General features: G+C 46.6%; 2 protein-coding genes across 3 annotated transcripts in view; both read left to right on the forward strand.

Annotated features, from left to right (window-relative positions):
* The first annotated feature begins 470 nt into the window (after nt 1–470).
* Nucleotides 471–18,322, forward strand: LOC310650636 (stomatin-like). 2 transcript variants are annotated; one of them, XM_083380218.1, is made up of 8 exons: nt 497–575; nt 3,882–3,940; nt 7,980–8,084; nt 8,918–8,990; nt 10,005–10,087; nt 13,383–13,586; nt 14,445–14,579; nt 16,291–18,322. In XM_083380218.1, exons 1-8 carry the CDS (start codon nt 524–526, stop codon nt 16,483–16,485), a joined length of 906 nt encoding a protein of 301 aa, XP_083236344.1. In that variant the 5' UTR covers nt 497–523; the 3' UTR covers nt 16,486–18,322. The 2 variants fall into 2 exon arrangements, with proteins under 2 accessions (XP_083236345.1, XP_083236344.1); XM_083380219.1 differs by lacking the exon at nt 3,882–3,940 and having other exon boundaries at nt 471–575; nt 7,981–8,084.
* Nucleotides 18,323–19,733: 1,411 nt separating this feature from the next.
* Nucleotides 19,734–22,306, forward strand: part of LOC310650637 (stomatin-like) — a gene marked incomplete at both ends in the record, with an annotated part of 7,951 nt that continues 5,378 nt past the window's right edge. Inside the window, one exon of the mRNA XM_083380220.1 lies at nt 19,734–19,779. Within this exon, the coding sequence (XP_083236346.1) occupies nt 19,734–19,779 (46 nt within the window). The remainder of the gene's footprint in view (nt 19,780–22,306) is intronic.

A 22,306-nucleotide genomic window follows, 5' to 3' on the forward strand; every position in this document is an offset into this window, starting at 1 on the left:
GTCTATATCTCCTTCCTCTCTCTCTCTCTCTCTCTCTCTTTCTCTCTCTCTCTCTCTCTCTCTCTCTCTGCCCCCCTCCCCCCGTATTTATTTATTCCATTTACATGCCGTCCCTCTCTCCCTCTGAGAAGCGTCTCCATTCGGCTAAAACCACGTCTCCCACCTTGCGCCACGGCTAAGCCAGGTTTCCTCGCCTGGAGCAACAAACCTCACCAGATCTCCCCCCCCCACACTCGACGTTATACCCTTCTCTTCCAACCTAGCCCCCCCCCACACACACAACACACACACACACACACGAGAGCCCCCCCTCCAGCCCCGAGCGCGCTCCGCGGCGCTGCGCCGGGCTGCGGAGGCTCCGCCAGCTCTTGGGGAGGGCCGGAGCGGGAGGCGGGCCGAGCGGGCGAGGCGGAGCCCATCGGGGTGTGTGTGTGTGTGTGTGTGTGTTGGGGGGTGGGGGACACAAGCCAGACGGCGCGGCGGGTGGCAAGGCAGGGTGGCTCCTTCCCGGGTGGCGAGCGAGATGAGCGATCCGGAGAAGGGCAGCCGCGGGCAGCGGGAACCGCTCAAGATCGGTGAGACGGGGGGGAGGGGGGCGAGGGGGGGGAGAGGGGGGGGGTTTGGGCGAGCGGAGCCCCCCGGGAAGGGGTCGTTGGATCTGGCTGCTGGCGCTTGCTTGGCTTGCCCTCCTCCTCCCGCCCCGGCCTTCGGGTGGAGGGGGGTCCTGGGGTTGGAGGGGGGGGCGCCTCCTCGCCTCCAAGAGAGGGATCTCTAGGGGGGTCCCCAGAGGATCCAAGCCAGCGTGATTCCCTCTCCAAGGGGGGCTGCAACCTCCCCCCCCCCACACTCCCCTCTTTCAATCCCGGTGGTGCTGAAGACCAAGCTTGGGTCGAAAGCCAACTCTCCCTCGGGCAGGTTTTCTGCTCCAGCCCCTTGGCAGGAGAAGACCCCCGTTGGGCTGGGGCCAAGCGGGGAAGGGCACCCACCAGGAAGGAATGCCAGGAATGGGGAGAGCCTCTGCCTTGGGGGCTGCAGACCAGTGGGGTGGGGTGGGGTGTCCGTTCCTGGCCGGAGCCCCCACCGCCAGCCATCAGCTAGGGAGGTGCTCAACCCAGACAGCGGGAAGGGTCTTCCGTGGACAGCGGGAAGGGTCTTCCATGGCTTGGGATGGGCTTCTTGGGACTGGCGGAACCAGAGCTAACTTTGGCCTGGCCCAGCGGATGCCAAGCCCCCTTCCCTTGGCCAAGGGCCCGCTCATGTGAGCGTGGATCACAAGGAACGAGAGGGGATTGCTGGGAAGAATTCCTCAAATGAATAAGCACCCAAGGGAAGTTTTCGTGATGAAGACCCCCGGGGTCTTTGATCCTGGACCGGTCAGAGAGAACGATTGGGGTGGTTTAGGGTAAATAAGGAATCGTGGACTTTCTACCAGCTGTGCTTTGAAGTTTAACTTGGCTGCTGTTTAACCTGTTAACCATCCGTGTCCCCCCCTCCCTCCCTCCTTTCATACATGTAAAGTATGACAGGTCGAGTGCATCGCAAATCGGTGTACCAGCTTATAAATGGTGGGCCTGCTTGGCAAAGAGGGAAAGGTTTATTGCCGTAATAGATGTGTTGATTGTGCCAACTAGGAGCGATAAATATGTGTTTTTCTCTCTCTTTTTTTTGGATTTTTTTTTAAAAAAATCCACTTTTTAAATGAGCTTGTCCGGTTTGCTTTTGTCGGTTTAATGCGTTTCTGTCTTTTTTTTTTAATTAAAAAAATCCACATTTTTCATGATTTCCTCCGTTTAATTTTGTTGTGTATTTTAATCATTTGAATAAAATAAAAGTTGTAAAATAAAAACAAACCACAAACCAACCACAAGAATGGTTAGGGTCCAGTTAGGGACGCCAAGCCAAAGGGATGGAATAGTTCTTTGGAGGAATCTGCAATTTCCAAAGAAGAATAAGAAGAAAAAAGGGGTTCTCCAGAGACTCATTTGTTTACTCCACAAATTGTTGCTAATTACCCAGGGTCTGTTTAACTGCTGCTTGCACTAAGAAGAAACAGGGACTGCTATTTAGCTCCTCCAGAGATTTTTGTTATAGGAAGCAGAGAGGAAGGCAAATTTTCCTATAAAGGTCCCTAGTTGCGTAGCAACACAGTGTTCTGGTATCTCAGGGGCTGCCCCAAAGAAGAGGGAGTCAAGCTCTTCTCCAAAGCGCCTGAAGGCAGGACAAGAAGCAACGGATGGAAACTAATCAAGGAGAGAAGCAACCTAGAACTAAGGAGAAACTTCCTAACAGTGAGGACAATTAACCAGGGGAACAACCTGCCTCCAGAAGCGGTGAATGCTCCAACGCTGGAAGTTTTTAAGAAGAGATTGGACAGCCCTCTTTGTCTGAAATGGTATAAGGTTTCCTGTCTGAGCAGGGGGTTGGACTAGAAGACCTCCAAGGTCCCTTCCAACTCTTGTTCTTCTGTTCCTGAAGGCTCAGATTAAAGCACCAGCGGTGCAATTAAAAGTATAACTTTTAATGGCATTTAATGGGATATGTTCCCAGATCACTCTATTTGCCGTTTAATTTATGGAGGGAGCTGTCGTTAAAAACAAACCCATGGCTGTCCCTATCTCCAAGGCTGAGTAGCTTATAAGTAAGCATTAACGTTTGTGAACAGCAGGTAGCTTTATGGCCTACGTGCCATGATTTTGGCCTCTGGTTGATTTGTGGCAAGTGAGTAATAGGGTAATTTTCGCAACCCTGAATTTGATATTTAAAATATCTCCACCCTACCTGCATAGGGGGAGAATCTGTGGACATGTTATCATTTCTCTACGGTTTCTCTCCAAGTCACCCAGAGATGCTAGGTGAGATACAATACGTGATGATCCCATAACTTGTAGGCATCCGAGGAAGTGTGTATCTGACTCAGCCATAAGGTGGTGCAACCCTTTTATGATCCAGGGTGGTGCACCAATCCAGCCTTCGTGGCTTGATCAAGACACAAGGTTACAACAGGGTTACAACAGCCACAACGAACGCTCCTTTAACCTACTCTCTCCTGTGGGCTGAAGGTTCAATCTTGTCCCCGGGATCAGCAAGTTCCAAGAGATACTCAGGGGAGCTTTTAAAAAGGCAAGCAGACTTTGTTGGGGTTGTTGTTGTTGTTCAGTTCTTCAACTGAAGATGCTTCTAGAATGACAAGCGTCCACATTTCCAAGGTGGGGGGGGGGGTGGGAAACCCACCAAGGAAGTCCAGTTGCTTTTAGAAAAGCCTTTTGGGGGAAAAAGCGTGACCTGGATGATCAAGAATGCTCCGTAGACATTTTAATAGATACCTTTTTTTGAGGAACGTAACAGGCAGGGCTTCAGACATGACCGACAATCTCGGCCAGCGGTTATGAAAGAAGCTAGGAGATGTGCTTCAAAACAAGCTACTTATTGTGTAGGCCTTTCTAAAGAGAAGTTCCTTCAAGGGAGCTTTGGCCAATTCCATCTTTTACACAATTGCCAGACGTTCGGAAGCCCCACCTTTGCTGATTTGACATGGTTCATCAGTCCTTCTTCCGAGTGTCCCCACCCCACCCCAAACCTTTTGGCAAAACTCCTAAGCATGTCGCAATTTTTTTTTTGGCTTCCTGGCTCATCTTCCGAGGCCCTGCCTTCTTCTGCTCTGCCCTTATCTCTTCTTCTGTTGGACTGAGGCCATGGGAAAAAGCTGAAGGTTGTCCTTGAGACCCAAACCCCAAATTGGGGACAACCTGTTAGGAGGACACAGAAACGGAGAGAAGAAGACTTCCGAGCATTGACCAGTGGGGGGTTTTTTTTGAGGGAGGGGCTGGCAAATACCAAACTTAAGAGCTCTCTGTCAGCTTCTCGTTTCTCATTTGTTTCAGATTCGCCTGCCATTTTGTGGCTCGGAGAGAAGGGAAGAAGGACACCTGCAGTGTTAAATGGGTAGAAACAAATTTGGGGTTTTGAAGAGCTGTTATTTTTCCATGCCCAGCTTCTTCCTTCTCTGCAAATTCCCCACCCCCTTTTCAGGATTGCGCAAGGCTAGAATCTCCCCAGCGCTGCTTCGAAAGGATTGCAAGATTCACAAAGGGCCAATCCAGGATCCTTGATTCTTCTTCCCAGAATATCTGGGTCTGGATTGGGAAAGAGATTTATTTTTATTTTATTTTTTTGCATTTACGCACAAGTGATTCTCCCTTCAGCTGTGCCTCTCTTTGATTGCAGCGGGATAGCCTTGAATTCTCTCTCTCTCTCTCTCTCTCTCTCTCTCTCTCTCTCTTTGTGTGTGTGTGTGTGTGTGTTTTAAGGCCATCACAATCCTAGGACTTGGAAACTTTGGACTTTCAGCCAGCTCTATGTGGGCTGGCTTTGGTAAGCCTGACGTTGTTGTGAAACAGGGTAGAGAGTTCAGGCAGCTGTAAAGGAAAAGAGAATTTCTGTTTGGGACAAACTTCCTGCAGCAGCTTTGCCCTCCCCCCCGATACAAATAAAATAATAATAATAATAATAATAATAATAATAATAATAATAACAACAACAACAACAACAACAACAACAACAACAACCATATGAGCTGAGACTGTGTCCCTCTGGACTATAGCATTTGTTTTTTTAACAGAGGGTTTTAGAATTCCAATTCGATCTTTTTTATTCTTAATAATATTTTTTAAATCACTTTTACGCTCTTCTACTGGGTTTTTATTAGTCGTATTTTTCTGTTAAGTCATTTGTTATTCACGTAGTAGGGTATAGACGGCAGGCGAACATCCAGCTGACAGATTTACTGGTTTAGTATAAATAGTCCTCGAGTTACAGCAGATCATTTAGTGACCATTCAGAGCTGCAACGGCCCTGGAAAAAAGGGACTCTGAGGACCGTTTTTCACACTTAGGACCCCAGGGTCATGTGATCAAACTTCAAACGCTTGGCAACTGACTTGTACTTATGACTGTTGGAGCGTCCCGGGGTCACGTGATCCTCCTTTTGTGACCTTTGACAAGCAAAGTCACTGGGAAAGCCAGGTTCACTTCACGACCCTGTGACACACTTCACAACTGCAGTGATTCGTTTAAACACTGGGTCAAGCCAGGTCGGAAAATGGGGTCAAAACTCACTTAACGAATGTCTCACTTAGCAACAGAAATTTTGGACTCAGCTGTGGCCGTAGGTCAAGGACTACAGTGCAAAGCAGGGGGTTGGACTAGATGACCTTGAGGTCCCTTCCATCATCATCATCATCATTACTATTATTAAAATGGTTTCTCTGAATTGCGGCCAAACTTTGTTGCGTCGTGTGCAAAATCAGGCAAACCGCACACGGAGAATACACCCCCAATCGCAACCAACTATTCTGTCTGTCCTTATTTTCATTTTAAAATTGGTGTTCATGCTTTGAATGGTTTTATTTGTCATGCTGGTCCATGACTGTAAGAAAAAATGAGGGATTGAGGTTTGGATGCTGGTTTAGTTGTCGCTTCACTGAGTGTCCTCCTCTTTGGCTTAACAGTCAAATGTCCTGAAAGTAATATAATAATAATAATAATAATAATAATAATAATAATAATAATAATAATAATAATAATAATAATAATAATAATGATAATAATAATAATAATAATAATTGTAAGGGACCTTGGAGGTCATTTAGTCCAACCTCCTGATCAGGCAGGAAAGCCTATACCATTTCAGACAAATGGCTGTCCAGTCTCTTCTTAAAAACTTCCAGTGTTGGAGCATTCACCACTTCTGGAGGCAGGTTGTTCCACTGGTTAATTGTTCTGACTGTCAGGAAATTTCTCCTTAGTTCCGGGTTGCTTCTCTCCTCGACTAGTTTCCATCTGTTCCTGTGTTGTTGCCATCCCAGGTTAAGCCTTTCTTTATTGTTGTTGTTAAATTGGGCCTGACTCTTCGCAACTTCCTGAACCACCGCATCAACTACATCCTTCTTAGTTGAATAAATACTTGGACTCTGTCAATTTAAATATGCATAAGAGGTGCCACCTTGGCAATAACACGTTCAGTTCTCATTTGAAGCTTTGCTAAGTGTTTTTTCCGTAAAAAAAAAAAAAAAGCTCTAAAGCATCCTGGCCAATTAATAAAATTGGGTGTCTGCAGGATGAGAGCTGGCGATGAGGGCTTATCACTCCTGAAACATATTGTTTCTATAACCACCCCCCTGCAAAATGCAATCCTATTTAATGCTGGATAAATTGAGACTGCATTTTCATGCTCCCCCTCTTAGGCCTGAAGCAAATGGGCCGTGGCAACTTGCTTTGATGAAATTCCGAAATTTAATCTTAAAATGTAGCGTGAGTAGCAGATTTCTGCAATCATTTTCCCCCCACCCCCTTGGTTTTCAGGGTAGAAAATATTTCCCTGAATATTGGCGGTCTGAAATATTATTGTGATGGGGGGAGAGGAGGAGGAGGGGAGAGGGAGGGGAGAAGAAGGAGGAAGAGGAAGAGGAGGAGGAAGAGGAGGAGGAGGAAGGAGAAGGAGAAGGAGAAGAAGAAGAAGAAGAAGAAGAGGAAGAAGAGGAAGAAGAAGAAGAAGAAGAGGAAGAGGAAGAAGATGAAGAAGATGAAGATGAAGAAGAAGAAGAAGAAGAGGAAGAGGAAGAGGAAGAAGAAGAAGAAGAAGAAGAAGAAGAAGAAGAAGAAGAAGAAGAAGAAGAAGAAGAAGAAGAAGAAGAAGAAGAAGAAGAAGAAGAAGAAGAAGAAGAAGAAGAAGCTTCTTAGTCTGGAAGGAGACATCCATCTATCTATATGGCCTTTTCATTCACTGTCACTTCATGTCCTGTTTTATGACCTGACCTTAACCATGATGTCAGGTGTCATGTTGACACACCATGCAGGAAAGAAACCTAGTCTCGGAAGGAATGCCAATCAAAACATCCTAGACTCAGTTGAGTGTCCAGCCTTTGCTTGAGTAGATCCAACAAAGGGAGTGTTCTATACCTTTTCTGGGCAACTGGCCGAACAGTTGAACTAACTAATAAGAAGCAGGATTAAGCCACGATTAAGCAGAGGCTTTTTCAAGTGTGGACCTCGGAGCAAATAACCGTTCCTTTTTTTTTTCCCTTTGTAGGGCTTCTTGGAGATGGTTCAGACCAAGCTCTTTTCATGAATGATGCCGGAGAGAATGAACTAGCCTGGGAAAATGCCTCTGCCAAGCCCTTAATTGACGCTTCCCTTCCTGCCTTTATTTTTATTTTTATTTTTTGCTTGCTTGCTTGTTTGTTTCCCTTCTCTCCCACACGGTCAGTCCAGGATTTTGAAAGTTCACAGCCACGACTGTTGAACTTTCTTCAGTCAGAACATTCCTCGGTTAGAATCCAGGGTCCGTTTCTCCCCAAAACTTCCCTTCCTTCTTCTCTCTCTCTCTCTCTCTCTTTTTTTCTTTTCGAATCAAAAGTTGCCGTTGTTTCCTGCTCCTGCTTCCCTCTCCCATGGAATCGCGATGCAAGAAATGTTGTGATCATGAAAACGTTGCCCTTTATACCACCAGAACTAGAGACGGATCAGGCCATTTCCTGTATCTTCAGGATAGCAGGTTGCGTTTCAGTTCTGCAAACAGAAACCTCTCCATATTGCTGGAGAGCGGAAGTTCATTTCTGTTCACTTCTGCAGCGGTTTTGAAAAATAAAAATAAAGGGTAGCTCTCCACTTACAACCATTTGTTTAGCGGTTGAAGTTGCAACAGCTCTGAACAAAAGTGACTTCTCTTTCCACGCTCCTGACTGTTGCGGCTTCCTGTGGTCACGTCATCAAAATTCAGACGCTCGGCAACTGGCTTGTACATACGACAGTTGCAACGTCCCGGGATCACATGATTCCCCTTTTGCACCCTTCCCGATGGGGAAGCCGGATTCATTTAACGACCGTGTTACCGACTTAACAACCGCAGGGATCCACTTAGTAATTTTGGCAAGATAGGCCGTAAAATGGAAAAAAAATCTCTTTTTTTTTTCTTTTCTTGTAGATGGTACATCCGGCAGCCTTGGTTTCTGTGGCTGGCTCCTGGTCATATTTTCATTCATGCTAGTGGCCATCACGGCCCCTGTTTCCATTTGGTTGTGCATAAAGGTAAGAAAAAAAGTTTTTTTTAAAAAAAACACAACATTCATGAGATGACTTCCTCAAACTAGGCTGCGAGTTCCCGTCTCTTCCTATTCCAACTGTTTTTGTAAATGGAAGGAATGGCAGTGAACTTGAGACTTTGGTGTCCTTTGATTGTTTGCAAACCACAGAGTTTCTCTCTCTCTCTCTCTTTCTCTCTCTCTCTCTTGTCAACATCAGTGTCTTTTGTCATTCCTTCCTTATTTGATTTGATTTATTTGATTTTGCTCCCTTTGAGTTAATGTTGACTTCTAGCAAATGCCTGGAGAGGTCCCTGTAATTTGTCCCAGCCTGAGAGAGTGACTGTTCAAGGTCAGCCAGGCCTTAGGCAGGACTAGAACTCACTGTCTCCTGGTGATTGGCCGAAAGTCACCCAGCTGGCTTCCATGGCTAAGGCAGGACTAGAACTCACTGTCTCCTGCCGATTAGTCCAAAGTCACCCAGCTGGCTTTTGTGCCTACGTCAGGACTAGAACTCACCGTCTCCTGGTGATTAGCCCAATGCCACTCAATCCTCTTTCATGTCTCGGGTGGGACTAGAACTCACGGTCTCCTAGTTTCCCGCCTGATGTTTTAACTACAGCACCAATTCGGACCTCTTCTGATCTTAATAAATTACCTTTGCATCAAAAACAAAGAGTTTTTGACAATCCTGTGTGGTCCTGTGTGATCTGGTCCTCTGTATTTTGGTCCACACATGCTAGATGTGAAGACTGGGGGGAAAAAATAGACCGGGCTGAATAGATTATTTGAAGCAATGCTTTGAAAACCAACTGTGGCTTCCTCTTCTCTCTGTTACAGATTGTCAAGGAATATGAGCGGGCCATCATCTTCAGACTTGGACGTATCCTAAAAGGAGGTGCAAAGGGGCCAGGTGAGTTGTGAATATGGTACACGGAGGGGGGAGGAGTTGTGTGTGTGCTGGAAAACCATATAGCGCATTTCTTGGTAGTTTCCATCCATATGGAAGTCTAGTCTAGAGAAAAGAAGGACTAGGGGTGACATGATAGCGGTCTTCCAGTATTTGAGGGGCTACCACAAAGAAGAGGGAGTTAATTTTTTTCTCCAAAGCAGCAGAAGGCAGGACAAGAAGCAACGGATGGAAACTGATCAAGGAGAGAAGCAACCTAGAACTAAGGAGAAACTTCCTGACAGTGAGAACAATTAACCAGTGGAACAGCTTGCCTCCAGAAGTTGTGGATGCTCCATCACTGGAGGTTTTCAAGAAGAGACTGAACTGCCATTTGTCTGAAATGGTATAGAGCAGGGGTGTCAAACTCAATTTCATTGAGGGCCGCATCAGCATTGCGGTTGCCCTCAGAGGGCCGGATAGGTATGGCCAGGGTGGGCGTGGCCTACTGGGTGGGCATGGCCAGCTCTACATCGTTTGCATCAAGGGTGCCTATGGGGGCCTGGGCAGGAGTGGGACAGATCTGAGGGTCTCTGGCAGAAGGAGGGTCTCTGGGCCAGGGCCAAGGAAGTGGGGGCCGTTCCCTCACTGTTTCCAGGATGGCTTCGCGGGCCGCATGAAACCACTTAGTGGGCCGGATCTGGCCCCCGGGCCTTGTGTTTGACATGTCTGGTATAGAGTCTCTCCTGCTCGAGCAGGGGGTTGGACTAGATGACCTCCAAGGTCCCCTACAACTCTGTTATTCTGTATGGTTATGTCTCCTTCGCTCCATGGTTCGTGTTCCATCTTTCAATATTTCATAAAATGGGACTCTGGTGAAGTTTAGACTAAGGCAGAATGACCCTCGCGATGCCCTCCGATGACCGGCTATTTTGGGGAATTGTGAGGAATACAGAAGGGACCGGGTGGGGGGAAAGTTGGATGAAATATCTTCCATGGGCCCGGTGCCCCTAAATTCAATATCTTTCCCCCCTGCAGGGCTGTTTTTTGTCTTGCCTTGTACGGACAACATCATCAAAGTGGACATGAGGACCATCTCCTTTGATATTCCACCACAGGAAGTAAGTCTTCCCTTCACTTGATCGCTTGGCTTCTCTTCCTCTTTCCCCTCACCACCACCCCTCGCGACCCCATGGACGACGTTCCTCCAGGCCTTCCCGTCCTCCACCATCTTCTGGAGTCCATTGAAGCTCACGCCTACTGCTTCGGTGACTCCATCCAGCCACCTCATTCTCTGTGGTCCCGTTCTTCTCTTGCCCTCAACCTTTCCCAGCATGAGGCTCTTCTCCAGTGAGTCCTTCCTTCTCATTAGGTGGCCAAAGGATTTGAGTTTTAGCTTCAGGATCTGGCCTTCTAAAGAGCGGTCAGGGTTGATCTCCTCTAGGACTGACCGGTTTGATCGCCTTGCAGTCCAAGGGACTCGCAGGAGTCTTCTCCAGCACCAGAGTTCAAAGGCCTCAATTCCACTCTGTTGTTGTTAACTGCAAAGTCGTGTCTGACCCATCGCGACCCCCTGGACAACGTTCCTCCAGGCCTTCCTGTCCTCTACTATCTTCTGGAGTCCATTTAAGCTCATGCCTCATGCTTCAGGGACTCCATCCAGCCACCTCATTCTCTGTCGTCCCCTTCTTCTCTTGCCCTCCATCTTTCCCAGCATGAGGCTCTTCTCCAGCGAGTCCTTCCTTCTCATTAGGTGCCCAAAGTATATCTGAGTTTCCACTTCAGGATCTGGCCTTCTAAAGAGCAAGTCAGGGTTGATCTCCTCTAGGACCGACCGGTTTGATCTCCTTGCAGTCCAAGAGACTCACAGTCCAAGGGACCCCGAGCATACTGGATAGAAATAGTCTCTACTTCCCATCTCCCACCGGATTCTCCAGCCCACACTGCAGGAGCAAATTTTGTTGTTGAGATGCCAGTTCGATGCACAGCTGCACACGGTGGGGGTTTTCCTGCAGAGTTTCACTTCTTGATCTGCTGGGTGGCTGAGAAAATTGGGGCACTGCAGGAGGAGCTGAGCAGGTTACTGAAATGCAAAGCAACCTCTTTTACCGGTCTACTATAGAGAGCGTCCTCTCGTATGGTATTGTGGTTTGTTATGCTGGTCTGACAGCCGCGGATAGGAAAGTATTAAAGAGGGTGGTGAGCATAGCACAAGACATTGCGGGCTGTCCCCTGACACCACTGGATGACCTCGCCAGGGCTCGTTGCCTTGGAAGAGTGAGGAAGATTCTCAGGGATGACTCACACCCTGGACGGTATCTCTTTACTCTCCTACCATCCAGTAGGAGATATAGGAATATAGCCAGCCGTACCAACAGGCTGAAAAATAGCTTTTATCCGTGGGCTGTTAGGCTTTTAAATGGGACATAATCTTATGCAGAATTGACTTGGGAGGCCGGTGTGTGGTGTAGTGGGTTCACATAGTGTGATAGGATGGAGGGTTTGTTGTCACTGTGTGTTGGGGGGGGAGGCTCAGCTAATCTCAATGTACACATGTTGTACTTTGACAATAAAGGTTTATTATTATTTATTATTAAATGCTTGTGTATTCCTGGTTTATGGAGACCCTTCTTATTTGCTTGCCTCTGAGAAGATTCGGAAGGCCTTCGTCCTCTTCTTTCTTTTCTTCCTCCTCGTCTTCCTCTTCCCCCGACTCCTCCTGGATCAGGTCGAAGGCCGTAGCTGTGAAAAAATGGCCAAAAGCCGCTTCCACCCCCCCCAGTGCTGTTGTCTCTTGGAACGGTGGCTAAATGAATGGTTGTAAGTTGAGGGCTCTCTGTATATTGCAAACTGTTTTAGCCTTCGAGGTGAGTTGAGATGCAGGCTGCGAAGGGTGGAAAAAACCGAGCCGAGGGAACTCCTTGCCACTTAAGGGTTAACTTGTGTTTTGCAATGTCATGCCAACCATGTGCCAGGTACACACGAACCCCTGGGAACTCATTCCCCCACAGATACCAGGCACACCCTTGTGACTGCTCCAAACTTCATCAGGAACTTTTTTTTTTTTTAAATATAAATGTAAAGTGTGGCACGGCACGGGTGCAAATTAGGCAGGTGGCTTTCCTAAGCGGCCCAGGAAACTCTGTAGTTAACTTCTGTGGGTATCGAATCAAACTTTGGGGGCGTCTCTGCAATTCGGAAGGCCAAAGGAGAATAAAGGAGAATATTTATTAATTTATTGAACTTATATATACCGCCCTTTTCCCATAGGACACAGGGCGGTTCACGAGGGAATTAAAAATAACACTACAATACAGAAAAGTTAATAACAATTAAAATAATTAAATTATCCTTCCATCCTTCCGAGGTAGGTAAAATGAGGACCCAGATTGTTGGGGGCAATAAGCTGACTATAATAATGCCGCTGGGGGGGGGAAGCCCTAATAAGCAGGCATATACATAGAATGAAGGCTATTGCTAAGCACATTGGTTTGTGCTTAAATTGTAAGCCGCCCTGAGTCTTCGGAGAAGGGCGGGATATAAATGGGATTAAAATAAATAAAATAAATAAAAATAAATAAAACCCCTGTAACACTAATTAAAACCCAATTACAATAAGTTTAAAATTAAAATTCTCAGTCCTGGCCGGAAAGCTCAAAGAGCCAGGTCTTCAGGTCCCGGCGGAACGAATGAAAATCAGGGGCTCAGGGTTGAAATGAGGGGGTCCTTAGTGCTCCTTGAGCTTGGCTGATTTTCTTGCAGACGTTTCATGACCCAACTAGGGAACATCATCAGTGCTAGAAGGGAGTGGGGTTTGGGAGGAGGAGGAGGAGGAGGAGGAGGAGGAGGAGGAGGAGGAGGAGGAGGACTGTGAGGTCCTTGGTGCTCTCTGAGCTTGTTTTCTTGCAAATGTTTTATGACCCAACTAGGGAACATCATCAGTGCTAGAAGGGAGTGGGGTTTGCTCTGATTTTATTCACTAGTGGCTTGATCTAATTGTTGATGGGAATGTGTTTTTCCCCTCTTGGTATTTCCTTGATTAAGGTATTGTTTTCTGCTTGGTGGTTTGTCTGGTGCTAATCCCTGCTTCTCTGTGTTTCTCTTTCTATGACATCCGTGGTGCTCCTTGAGCTTGGTTCTTTTCTTGTAGACATTTCTTTACCCATCTAGGTAACGTCTTCTGTGCTAGAAGGCAGTGGGGGTTCAGGGGTTCCCCAAACTCTTGACAAGTGATGGCCCCCAGCTGAAAAGCTCTCAACGAAGAATTATGCAATAGTCTGGAACTCCTTTGATTAATTAGCTGATTTCCCCAAAGCAAGCTCTCCTGTTTGTTTGGAAATAAGCTGCGGTGTCAGCCTTACTAACAGTTTGTAAACAAGCGCTGACTCTCCGGGCCTCCTTCTCTCTCTCGCTCAGATTCTCACCAAGGATTCCGTGACGGTGAATGTGGATGGGGTGGTCTACTACCGGGTGCAGAATGCCACCCTGGCCGTCGCCAACATCACCAACGCAGACTCAGCTACTCGGTTGCTGGCTCAGACGACGCTCAGGAACGTGTTGGGGACCAAAAACCTTTCTCAGATCCTCTCCGACCGGGAGGAAATTGCACACAGCATGCAAGTAAGCAAATTTTGGAGCTCAGACGGAAAGATTTGGCCCACCTAAAAAAAAAACAGGACCGTTGGAAGATGTGGGAATGCCCACATATTGAGATGATATGGGGCTGCTACAGGTAGTTCTTGACTTAGGACCACAACGGAGCCCAAAATTTCCCATTGCTAAGCGAGTCTTGCTCCATTTGTATGGCCTTCCTGGCCACGGTTGGTTAAGTGGTTCTTAAGTGAGTAACACAGCCGTTCAGTCGATCCGGTTTCCCCATGGGCTGCGGTTGTCAGAAGGCCTCAAAAGGGGAATCCCATGAAACGGAAACCGTCGCAAATACGAGCGAGTTGCCAAGCACCCGGATTTTGATTGTATGGCCACGGGGACGCTGCCGTGGGCATCAGTGTGGAAAAGGTCGTAAGTCAGTTTTGTCAGTGCCGTTGTAACTTTGAACAGTCACTAAATGAAAGGGAATGAGTTGGAGGACTTACCATCTCCCATCTCCTTCCTTCCCTCCCTCCCTCCCTCCGTCCCTCCTGGCTTCCTTCCATCCTCCCTCTCTCTTCCCATCTCCTTCCTTCCTTCCTTCCTTCCTTCCTTCCTTCCTTCCTTCCTTCTTCCTTCCTTCCTTCTTCCTTCCTTCCTTCCTTGCTTCCTTCCTTCCTTGCTTCCTTCCTTCCTTCCTTCCGTCCTTCCTTCCTTCCTTCCTTCCGTCGTTCTTCCTTCCTTCCTTCCTTCCTTCCTTCCTTCCTTCCTTCCTTCCTACCATTCTTCCTTCCTTCCTTCCTCCTTCCAACCTTCCTTCCTACCTTCCTTCCTTCCAACCATCCTTCCTTCCTTCCTCCCTCCCTCCCTCCCTCCCTCCCTCCCTCCCAGGCCACTTTGGATGACGCCACGGATGACTGGGGCATAAAAGTGGAGCGAGTGGAGATCAAGGACGTCAAGTTACCTGTCCAGCTTCAAAGAGCCATGGCGGCTGAAGCCGAAGCCACTCGGGAAGCCAGGGCCAAGGTGGGTAGTGGTGGATATTGATTGGATTGGATCTGTGTCCTTTCAGGGGGAGATGCACAACTGAAATTTCACTAGAAGGGATCATGTGAAACTTCAGCAGGCATATGCATAGAATGAAGGCTACTGCTAAGCTTGTAAGCCGCCCTGAGTCTTCGGAGAAGGGCGGGATATAAATGGAATTAAAATAAATAAAATAAAATAAATGTATATAATGTGTTAATTCATTATTCCGGCCAGCCTTTTCATTCAAGTTGAGTAGGGTTTTTTCCCCCCCTCCTATCCTACCCCCCCGATTGGTAAACAGGTGCATAATTGAGCGGGGCCGTTGATTACAGGTCTGGAAATGCTATTTTAATAGGACTGGAGCTTCATTTAACTGAGATACCGTGTCTTAGGACCATCAAAGACTTTCTGTTCCTCATCGGTTGGAACATGCAACGGTTTAGGTTTAGTTAATATGTGTGACTGCAGGTGCACAGGAAAACCACAAGGTTAAGCGCCTTAGTGTGCTTGTTGTCGCCACCGCAAAAAAGAGGAAGACAGGAAGCACAAATGGTGTCCCGCGAGAAAAACAAGCATACTAGCAAGAAAGAGAGTCCTGAAAGCTAGATCTGATCTAGGTGGCCGAAACTTTGGGAAGATGACATGTGAGCATCCCAGACCTACTCTCCCCATATGTGCTATTTTCCTCCAGGACATATCCTTCTAAACCTTTAAACCCACCCTTTGCTAAATAGGCTAATTGGGGAAAGTAGTCTGGATAGTCAAGAGGAAAAGCCACAAGAATGTAGAGGTTTCTTCATCAAAAGCGTGGAATGTGGGTAGGTGCATTCCACCTTCAATAACGATAACGATAAAGTTGGAAGGGACCTTGGGAGGTCACCTAGCCCAACCCCCTGCTCAGGCAGGAAAACCTATACCATTTCAGGCAAGTGGCTGACCAGTCTCTTCTTAAAAACCTCCAGTGTTGGAGCATTCACAGCTTCTGGAGGCAAGTTGTTCCACTGGTTAGTTGTTCTAACTGTCAGGAAGTTTCTCCTTAGTTCTAGGTTGCTTCTCTCCTTGATTAGTTTCCATCCGTTGCTTCTCGTTCTGCCTTCAGGAAGGCTAAAATATTGGAGCACTGCTATCATGTCCCCCCTCGTCCTTCTCTTCATTAGACTAGACACACCCAATGCCAGCAACCGTTCTTTGTATGTTGTTGTTTTTTTTGGTTTACCTTCCATGGAGTTAGCGGCCCTGATGTTTTTATTTCCCCCTGCAATTTTCATTTCAGCAGGGAAAGGTCCCTGAGGTCCTAAATGCCCACTTGTTGAGGTCGCCAGGTCCCTTTTGCCGAGTCCACCCTGATTGGCAAGGTTGAGTAAGGTTGGTTTTAGACTCCCGCTCCATCAATCTCAAACGTGAAGGCTCAATTTCGTTGGGGAGGGCTGAAGCCTCCTTCTGAATGGTTCGTGTGCCACAAGATTTCCCCCCCCTGTCATTTTTACAGCCCAAGAAACTAGGGGGAATTCCTACTGAGATGTTTGCCACCCCTCTTGTCCTTCCCTGGGCTCAACTGCCTCTTCTCTGACTGTTGCCCTGGCTGTCTCTCTTCCTCCGTCTCCCAAGGTCTTTTCCGCAAACATCATTCTATCTTGAATCCATTTGTCTTCCGGACACTTTGTTGGATATGGGACTTTTTACTTCTTTTTTTTTTTTCCCCTTCCAGGTCATCGCTGCGGAGGGCGAAATGAACGCTTCCCGGGCACTGAAGGAAGCCTCAATTGTCATCATGGAGTCTCCCGCCGCCCTCCAACTTCGTTATCTTCAGACCCTCACCACCATTGCGGCCGAGAAGAATTCCACCATCGTCTTCCCCCTGCCCATAGACATTCTGCAAGGGATTATGACAACGAGGCACTAACGAAGGCAGCCACGTTGGTGAAGGAGAGGACGGGCCTCTCGGTGGGAAGCTAGATTAAAAGCAAAAGTCAGCCTCTGGCTAGGAGAGAAATTGCATCCTTTGTAGAGTTCATAAGTATTTTGCATCAGCTGGATCTTCTCTGTTGTCCGGCCTGGATAAATATAGGCTCCCCATTTTGCTTCTTCCCGTTCTCTTCTTTAAAAGAGAGATTTCTTTTTATTATAAATACCTATATAATTTTTAGTAAAGCTTTTTCCGAAAGGAGGACAAAAATGGATGCAAACTAATATCAAGGAAGAACAGGCAAGAAAGGAGAATAGAAAAAAAAGAAAAAAAAAGTTCCCAGTCTTCCTTTACAGCATTTAGGAGTACAATTATAAATTTATCTCTTAGTTGCAAGATAATTCTCTTCTTTCTATATAATCTGGCCTGTCTAATCCTCAAAGCCATCAATTATGTTCCCCCCCCCGCCGACTTCATGCAAAAAAATCTATATGTAAGAAGTTTAAAGACAGATTTTTGAGTGCCTTGCACCTCTTTGTAGGGAGAGTCAAAGAATTGTTCAGAGTCTGGCTTTTGAATTTCTTTTTTTTTTTAACAAAAATATTTTCTCTGTTTTCTCTCATGGGAGACAGCTTCCATAGCGGCCTTGTTGCCAGAGATTGTAACAACGCACAGATTGTAGTTATGGAGAGAATATGCTTGTTAGCTACGTATTATGTTACACACAAGGGACTCCTTGCCTTAGTGATCCATGTAACCCAATGCCTCTCTCTTATCTGGTTTTGCTATCTACATTTTTTACATATAGAAAACGGAGAGTTGTTTTTTTTAAAACCATTTTTTTAAAAAAAAGATGATGGTATTTCATTTCCTGGTTTTGATTTATTTTATTTTCCCAGAAAAATAAAAACCCGTAAAGATGGGTATCTCATTCCCAGAAATGACGCTGGCGCCTTTGCATCTTTAGCTGAGCTTAAGTGTATTACTTCCTAAAAGCTAAGAGGCTTGACATTTATTTTAAGACGTCTGTGATCAGCTGCATGGTGATACTGCTAAGCTTGTAAGCCACCCTGAGTCTTCGGAGAAGGGCGGGATATAAATGGAATTAAAATAAAAAAATAAAAATAAAAAATACAGCTACCTGAAGGGAAGCTTAATTTAACATTTGGGCCTTCCCCATAGACCTGTCTCTCCTACCACGTTCTCGGCAAGTTTAGAATAGTTCATCTGAAAGCCCAATAAATAAATGCCAGAGGCTTCCTTTCAAGTTCAAGTACAAGGTTTGTGCTAAATCTTAAGCTTTTTGCTAATATGCCACGTGGATGTTTTAGCCCCTTGTATGTTTGCATTGTGTCTTTTGTAAAGTTGGTATCTGGTTGAAATCAGGACTATAGGTAATTGTCACTGAATAGCATTGTGGTTAATTGTAATTATCGTACTGTATTCCGCACTGTGTGTTAAGTTTTAATAACAGGGAAAGAGGACTGTGGTCCGGTAGTTAGAAACATCATAAGCCTGTCCGATGAAAACTTCAGTTGTCTGAACAAATGAGCCTCTGCTGAAATATTGTACATCTTTCACCTTCTCAGAAATTACAAGTGGGATCCGGCCACTTTAATTTCATGGTCATTTTAACTCAGCTCGCAATTCTAGGATCCAAATGAAGGTATCCTCCCCGCTCCAAATAAAAGCAAAGGACATTTTCTTTAAGCCCGTTTACCAAAAGTGCTCTTAATAAAATGTACAAAAAAAAAAAGTCAGTGAAAAACGTGTCTGAATTCTAAAGTGTCCTTGTTTATTAGCTGACGTTCCAATAAATTTTTCTTTTATCATGTTCCTGTGTCTGGAGTCCTTGGCAAACCTTTCTTGGAAAGAAGACATTTTTAAGGCCTTGGCGCTCTCTGAGCTTGGTTGTTTCCTTGCAGAGGTTTCATTCCCGAGATCCTGAGCCGGGAAGCAAAAGCTTCGATGGCGGGTTTAACTCAGCTTCGTCGCCCACCTCCAGGCTGCAGAAAACATCTGCAGAACATCTGCTAGCCTCGCCCATCGCTGTTCTGCCCTGAGAGACAGCAGAGTCCTTTCCTCCTCTGCTTTCCCTGCCTAGAGATTTCCAAACCTTGTTTTAGATTTTCATCTCCTCCTCATTATGTCAGGCCAGCCTGGAAGATAATTGAATCTCAAGGATGTTTTCAAGTAATTGAATAGAGCTGGGGATATCGGAGCTGCTTAACAGAGGAAAGAAACACTAGAGTGGGAGACCAAGCTTCAGTATTCGTTAGATACATGGTTGTGTGTGTGTGTGTGTGTGTGTGTGTGTGTGTGTGTTTTGTGAGAAGCTCTGTGGAAGAGTTCTCTCTTGCCCAAAATGTGCAAGCCTTTGGGGTACACTTTGCTCTACAGATCTGCAGGAGGGAGGGAGGGAGGAAGGAAGGAAGGGAGGGAGGGAGGGAGGAAGGAAGGAAGGAAGGAAGGAAGGAAGGAAGGAAGGAAGGGAGATGGGAAGAGAGAGGGAGGATAGGAAGGAAGGAAGGAAGGAAGGGAGATGGGAAGAGAAAGGGAGGATAGGAAGGAAGGAAGGAAGGAAGGAAGGAAGGAAGGAAGGAAGGAAGGAAGGAAGGAAGGAAGATGGGAAGAGAGAGGGAGGATGGAAGGAAGGAAGGAAGGGAGATGGGAAGAGAGGGAGGATGGAAGGATGGAAGGAAGGATGGAAGGAAGGAAGGAAGGAAGGAAGGGAGGGAGGGAGATGGGAAGAGAGAGGGAGGATGGAAGGATGGAAGGAAGGATGGAAGGAAGGGAGGGAGGAAGGGAGGGAGGGAGGGAGATGGGAAGAGAGAGGGAGGATGGAAGGATGGAAGGATGGATGGAAGGAAGGAAGGAAGGAAGGGAGATGGGAAGAGAGAGGGAGGATGGAAGGAAGGAAGGAAGGAAGGAAAAGGAAGGAAGGAAGGAAGGAAGGGAGATGGGAAGAGAGAGGGAGGGGGGAGGGAGCACATGGAGGCTACTGGCATCCCTGAAGTTGCCAAAGAAGCCCGAGCGAGCCAAGTGCCAGGTGTCGGCAAGGGTCGTGGGGATGCCCCCAGAGGCTGGGCCGAGAGAGCGGAGCGCCCCAGAGGTTGGAATCCGCGCCGCGCGAGCCACGGAGCCGCAGCCGGCAACGGCCGGGGTCCCGCGCGGGGGCCTCGTTTCGGTTGCTGCCCGTCCCGCCCGCCAAGCTGGGAAACGGCGCCCTGGGGCTGACGGGCGGCATGGAAAGGGGCACCCGGAGGAATCCAGACGCTCTGAAACTGGACGGTGAGACCCACCGACCCGCCTCGGGGCTTGGCTGTGCCCCGCTGCCCTTGACTAGCCGGCTCGGTTTCCAAATGGCAGCTGCCCTACCCTGCGGATTGGCGCGGCGAGCTCCTGAGCCAGTGCAGAGCGCCGCCACTCCAGGGGAATCTAAAAGGATAGGGCAATTCTTGAGGGGGAATGAGGTATATTGCTTGAAATGGTATAAGGTTTCCTGCCTGAGCAGGGGGTTGGACTAGATGACCCCCAAGGTCCCCCAAGATCCCTTCCAACTTCTTCTTCTTCTTCTTCTTCTTCTTCTTCTTCTTCTTCTTCTTCTTCTTCTTCTTCTTCTTATTATTATTATTATTATTATTATTATTATTATTATTATTGATTATTATTATTGATTATTATTATTATTATTATTATTAAACCATTTGATTGATGCTTTGTGTGCTATGCAATCCTATGAGTTTGATTGATCATAAGCTATCAGATCAAACTCATTTGATTGATTGTTTAAGGGTTATCATGTCAATCCTATGAGTCTGATTGATTATGTGCTATCAGATCAATCCTATGAGTTGGATTATGGGCTATCAAATTAATCAAACCATTTGACTGAAGCTTTGGGTGCTATGCAATCAATCACCTGAGTTTGACTGATAACATGCTATTAAATCAAACTCATTTGATTGATTGTTTGTGGGCTATCAAATCAATCCTATGAGTTTGATTGATTTTGGGCTATCAAATCAATCCTATGAGTTTGATTGATTTGTGTGCTATCAAATCAAACAATTCTGATCAGTTGATTAGCTGCCATCGAGTTGAACAATTTTGGTCAATTATGTGCTATCGAGTGAGGCTCAAATCTTAGTGACAGAATGGGACAATTCGCTGTCGCCAACTCGCAGTGGGACAATTTAACAATTCGATTTAATTTTTTTAAAAAAAATAATTTAAAAAAAATATTTTAATTTCTCTCATTCACATTTTATTTTGCCCCTCCTTTCCTTAATTAGTCTATTCCACTTTACTTCAGTGCGGTGAGTTGACCAAAGGGAGGTAATAATAATAATAATAATAATAATAATAATAATAATAATAATAATAATAATAATAATAATAATAATAATAATAATAATAATAATAATAATGTTGGAAGGGACCTTGGAGGTCATCTAGTCCAACCTCCTGCTTAGGCAGGAAACCCTATACTATTTCAGACAAATGACTGTCCAGTCTCTTCTTAGAAACTTCCAGTGTTGGAGCATCCACCACTTCTGGAGGCAGGTTGTTCCACTGGTTAATTGTCCTCACTGTCAGGAAGTTTCTCCTTAGTTCCAGGTTGCTTCTCTCCTTGATTAGTTTCCATCCGTTGCTTCTTGTCCTGCCTTCAGGCGCTTTGGAGAACAGCTTGACTCCCTCTTCTTTGGGGCAGCCCCTGAGATATTGGAACACTGCTCGCATCTCACCCCTCGTCCTTCTCTTCGTTAAACTAGACATACCCAATTGCTGCAACCGTTCTTCTTCGTACGTTTTAGCCTCCAGTCCCCTGATCCTCTTTGTTGCTCTTCTCTGCACTCTTTCTGGAATCTCAACTTCTTTTTTACAACGTGGTGATCCTGGAAAGCTGGTGTCCCCCCTCCACCACTGTAACTGGGAGCTGCTGCAATCCGAATTTGACGCTTCTGTTATCACCCTCTGAAAATAGGTGGCAGGTTGCGATTCTATATTTAAAAAAAAACACGAGGACTGACATGCACAAGAAGTCACAGCCGACAAAGCCAGGAAGCTGCACAATTCGAGGAGGGGGACATTTCAATCAGGGTGTTTCCTGCCCTTGCAGATAAACGCTAGAGAGGGGGGGGAAAAACCCAACAACAATCAGGTCGCTGGGTTTAGCGTGTTGCACAAAACGTAGCCACGGCTAAGGCTATGTTAGCGTGTCACAAGAGCTCAGTGGATTGTGGCTTTTTCCATGAAACGGGATGAAGCAACGCTTGGCATGGAGAGTGGAATGGTGGTAGGGGGGGGGGGAGAAACTTTGAAAGCTTGCCAGAACTTTGTAGGCAGGAAATGAATAGTTTTATTTGAGACAGCAAAGGTGAAGAACTGGTTTTCAGTCTCCCTGGGTTAGAAACCAGGAGGACGGGAGTTCTAGTCTTGCCTTTGGGCCAGCCACTTTCTCTCTGCCCTAGGAAGCAGGCAACGGCAAACCACGTCAGAGATCTTGCAGAGTAAACTGCAAGGGCTTGCCTGCGGGAGACAAGGATGGCTCAAAAGCGCGCACACACACACACACACACACACACACACACACACACAGAGGGAAGAAAACATGGACGCCTCCATTGCCTTAGCAGCCTGAAGACCAGTAGGACATTGATGTCACCATTCTTTATTTTTCTTTTTTAAATCATATCGCTTCTAATGCGCGTGAGGGACATGCCGTTCTGCCCACCGACTCTTCTCCTTTTTCTTTCAGCTTCCGAGCTAATTCGGGACAGGAAATTCGGCCTCTTGTTGTTTAAAGAGGCGAAAC

Source organism: Vipera ursinii, assembly GCF_947247035.1.
Source record: "Vipera ursinii genome assembly, contig: scaffold_124, whole genome shotgun sequence".
In the NCBI taxonomy this organism is placed as follows: domain Eukaryota; kingdom Metazoa; phylum Chordata; class Lepidosauria; order Squamata; family Viperidae; genus Vipera; species Vipera ursinii.